This window comes from Lytechinus pictus, chromosome 2, assembly GCF_037042905.1.
Source record: "Lytechinus pictus isolate F3 Inbred chromosome 2, Lp3.0, whole genome shotgun sequence".
NCBI lineage: Eukaryota > Metazoa > Echinodermata > Echinoidea > Temnopleuroida > Toxopneustidae > Lytechinus > Lytechinus pictus.
The window spans coordinates 25634775-25639063 of NC_087246.1; the positions used below are offsets into that span (position 1 = coordinate 25634775).

General features: G+C 37.0%; 1 protein-coding gene across 1 annotated transcript; it reads right to left on the reverse strand.

The window, feature by feature from the left end:
• Positions 1-268: 268 nt before the first annotated feature.
• On the reverse strand, positions 269-1762 carry LOC135153209 (leucine-rich repeat-containing protein 4-like). Its single transcript, XM_064095580.1, has 2 exons — positions 1162-1762; positions 269-858 (listed from the first exon to the last, which is right to left on the reverse strand). The coding sequence occupies exons 1-2, from the start codon at positions 1760-1762 to the stop codon at positions 269-271; spliced, it is 1191 nt and encodes a 396-aa protein (XP_063951650.1).
• Positions 1763-4289: the final 2527 nt, after the last annotated feature.

Genomic DNA, 4289 nt, shown 5'->3' on the forward strand with positions numbered 1-4289 from the left:
TTCGATTATAGACATATGATACTTATTTAGGTGGTACCAGGTGATTGCATCTGAGATTAATCGTCAGATCCTTGACCAATTCCTCCCAGAAGTGATATTGTCCTCTTTCATCGTCTGGCCAAACCAGATATGGCCTATGATCACTGAAAAACAATCTGATTAGGAAAGGAAGTTCTTCCTCTGCGATATCTTCCACAAATACAATAATCATCTTCTCTGTACCGACATCGTTGACGTGATCAAGGACAGTTCGGAACTTCATGAGGAATCACTGGTCCCGTAAAGCATCACGACTGATCACAAAAATTGTCTTGAAACTTCGTTCTGTGGCGTAATGGACAGCGTCGAGATAATACATGCCAAGCATGAGCTCCTCATCACCACATACGATTCGATTGAAATCTGACAGTCGTTCTACCAGAGCTGGTCGTAAATGTTGATCCACCCACTCATCGTCGGCTTCGTATTCTTCTCGGTCGGCGTCGTCGTGTATCTCTTCATATCCAACGAAACAGAGCTTAAGAAGGAACAGGCGATATCGGATCCACCATCTCTGATAGTAGATCAAACCAAGGATAAGGATGAGCACCATAGCTACAACGGTTAAAGAACTGTACAGAATGATGTTTGCATCACAATCGCCTGTAGGATCAAAAGTGATTAATTGCTTGCCCCTAAATGGTTCGAGGGTAGCTTTACTGTCGAGACACGTAGTATCTCTTGATTCTAAAAGTTCCATTGATGTTCCTTTCAACCAGCTAGGAAGCCATTTTAGATCACAATTACAAACGAACGGATTGTGAGATAAATCAGCCTCAGTTAGACTTGATAGGGGTTCAAATGTGCTACGGTTCAGTCCTGATAAACCGTTTTCAGAAGCATCAAGATATACAAGACGAGACAAGTATTTAAACACATTTACATCAAGGTATGTCAATTCATTTCCCAACAAAAATAGATATTGTAACTCATATAATTCATCAAATAAACCACTGGGGATAATTGTAAGGTGATTGTTTTGCAAACCCAACAAGGCAAGTTTTTTAAGATTAGCAAATAAACCTATTTCTAACACAAAAAGCCAGCAGCTATCCAAACGTAAATTCTGTAAACTAGATAAGTTTTGGAAGAAACCAAGCGGGAGAGTATTTAAGGTATTACTTGAAAGATCAAGCCGTGATAGATTTTGTAAACCAAAGAATGTAGATTTGTTGGTAGATGAATCCCACAGGTTTTCTAACATCAATACATTGTCTTGTAGATTGAGTGTTTCTAAAGAGGGCGCTTTATTTCCCAGATTACCAGGTCGTATCAAATTTTCAGGGCAATATGATGACTGTAAGATTAAAGTAGTGAGGAAAGGAAGGTAAGGAAAATTAAAATTCAAGATTTTCGTATCGGTCACATCTAACTCCGTTAAAGAATAGCAATAGACAAAGGTATCATTTTTAATAAATTGAAGTTTGTAATTTTCACTCAAGTCTAACTTCCTCAGGGTTTTCAGACCATAGAAGGTCGAGCTGTTGAGCGATGTAATTTCATTGCCTGCTAAGTTTAAATCTACGAGTGAAATGTTCCATGGGGTAGCTTTCTCGTTGAGGGTTACGATTCTGTTGCTATCCAAGGAAAGAGAACGAAGGGCAATCATTCCGTTAAAGATATTTGGATCCAGGACTCCCAGATTGTTCGATCCTAGCTGAAGCTGGCTGACACCTTCCAATCCATCTAACTCAGTGTTTCCTATCTCACCAATACTATTCATTTCAATGTTCACTTTCTCTAATTTCTTTCCGTTGAGAGGTGAAAAGAATCATTTGATTGGGTGGATTTCGGCGCCTGTTAAATCGAATTCCTCAATATACGTTGATAAGCTGATGCCTTGGAAGAAATTCCGTATTTGACTACGTGTGATGTGCATGATATTTGTATTCATCAAATAAACTCGCTTGACATGCAACGAAGAAATAACTGTGGCTTCAATAAATTCTAATGGATTTCTAGATAAATCTAGGGTGTCAAGTTGAAGGTTTAATACAAACAACCCTCTTGAAATTTCTCGAAAACCATTTGAATCCAGATAAACGATGTCAAGGGAATTTGAACTGGTCCAGTTTATTTTTCGTATTTTATTGCTGCTAAGTTCCAAGACTGTACTTTTGGGTAGGAACCCAACGACATCATCCGGGAATGTTTCTAAATTAGAAGATGCTGCACTGAAATACGTCAAACTTTGAGAACTAAACATGGACTTCTTGAATGCAGGTAAATGAGGGTTACGTCCAATCAAAAGTCTGTCCAGACTCTTCAGGGGCTTAAAAGCACCTTCATCAATATGGGATATATTGTTAATACTTAGTGTGAGAGCCGAAAGACTTGGATACCTTGTAAATGTTTCATTTTTAATGGTCGTTATGAGATTGTTATCTAGTTGAAGTTGTCTCAGATCAGGTAAAAGGTCGATAGGAACATGCCTGAAGCCCTTGTTAGAACAGAAAGCAATTTTGAGACTGAAGTCCTGAGAGCACGACGCTGCTTGGATGTCGGTCCTTTGGTGGAGCAGTGGAATAATAATTATGGCGAGCAACAAGCAGAACTTAGACTTCGTCGACATGTTGACGATTGATGTAACACCTGACTAGAACTTACCGAAAAAATGTCCACCTTGTCAGAAAAAGGTAAAGATAGCAATAGAAAATTAACATTATAAACTATGTCAATGTTTGTCTTATTATAAAACCTTTTTGCGTCTCTTTAAGTGTGTTTAGGTTGCTGTAGGATGCACAATGAGCTAACATTTTCGAAGAGGGAGAATATGACGAAATTCGTCATCAATGTTTTTTTTTTTAATTGTTGCGAGCGGAGCGGTTCACCCAGCAAAAAGGGACTTCTTTTGACATATGTGTTATTATTGACTGTCCTAATCTATGAAAGTGTTATTTTTCATTGATTAGGATAGTCAGGTGGCAACTGTATTCATGAAAAGAATTGATTGTTATATTTTGGTATAAAAAAAGTCCCAAATAATCACTAAAAATGACAACGCCAAATCACAAAAATTGCATTGTTGGACAAATGAATTTTTCGTCACCAATGGCTGTATATGCTTTCCAATTATCGCAAAATTCCCTTAATTTTGTGATGGAGATCACCAAAATCTAACACAGAGAATAAAACCCTTATTATAATCATTATTATCATTATCAGTGCTAAAAGCCTAAAAATATTATACTCTATATATATTATTACATCTACGCATGTTTTAAAATAATAATATATTCATAAGTATACGTAAATACTTTTATCATGGGAAGGAAATGCAGGAACCCGGAGCAAGTGTCACATTTTTCCTAAGAAGGAATATCCATATTACATTTCAGTTGTTATTGTTAACGAATTTTTAATGATCATGATGATATGCACTGACATCGATTTTTTTACTAAATTCTTTAATTTCACTATAATTTTTCCTCAGTTTTGCAAAAACAAAGAACCGTCGAGAAAAACAGAATCAATTGTATTATTATTTACTATTATTTATTATTTGTGAAAGTGCCGTGGTGACTCTCGCTTTGCAATCAGCAGAGGGTCGTGCTGGATCCCACCACGGCCTAGCGTCCTTTGGTAAGGCATCAATCCACACTTTTACACTCTCAACGCAGGTGTTAAATTGGTACCCGATAGGACTGTAGGACGCGAAACCCTATGTAGTATGCCTATTGCAATTGAATCTTGGAACTCTTGTTGGAATGCTCCACAGGGAATGGTGGAAGTGCATACATTTTGTGATGGCATGTCAGGGTCCGATGTCCGGGGTAATAAAAATTGCAATGTAAAGCGCTTAGAAACAAAGTGTCACGAGTGCTATATAAATATAACTATCATTATTATTATTATTTACTATTATTTTTCAAGTGACCGTTGAAATCCGATATTGTGAAGACATTGTTGAATTAACTAAAAAAAAAAAATAATTTTATTCCTGTCGTACCACTCCTTGTTTTATTATGCAGCTAATATTACAGTGCACGCTACAACACAAACACGTAATATTCTACCCAACAAACATGCTTTTTACTTAATATTTAATACTACAAACATGCATTTCATCTGTATCAGCCGCACAGAAACGTTGTTAGCGTAACATTTCACTCACACTGCGCTAACAAAAGGGCCCTGTTACAACCAGTAATCTCGCCACGATGGCTATAATGCATTATTTACATCTGACATCAACGCTTGACATCACAATCTGTATAGTATTATCAATTAACAAATCAGCTCCTAACAAC

Coding starts and splice junctions, on each gene's coding strand:
- LOC135153209 (XM_064095580.1), bottom strand. CDS start 1,762: ATGAATAGTATTGGTGAGATAGGAAACACTGAGTTAGATGGATTGGAA. Junction 859..1,161: donor ATCACGGCTTGATCTTTCAA/GTAATACCTTAA, acceptor ACGGTTTATCAG/GACTGAACCGTAGCACATTT.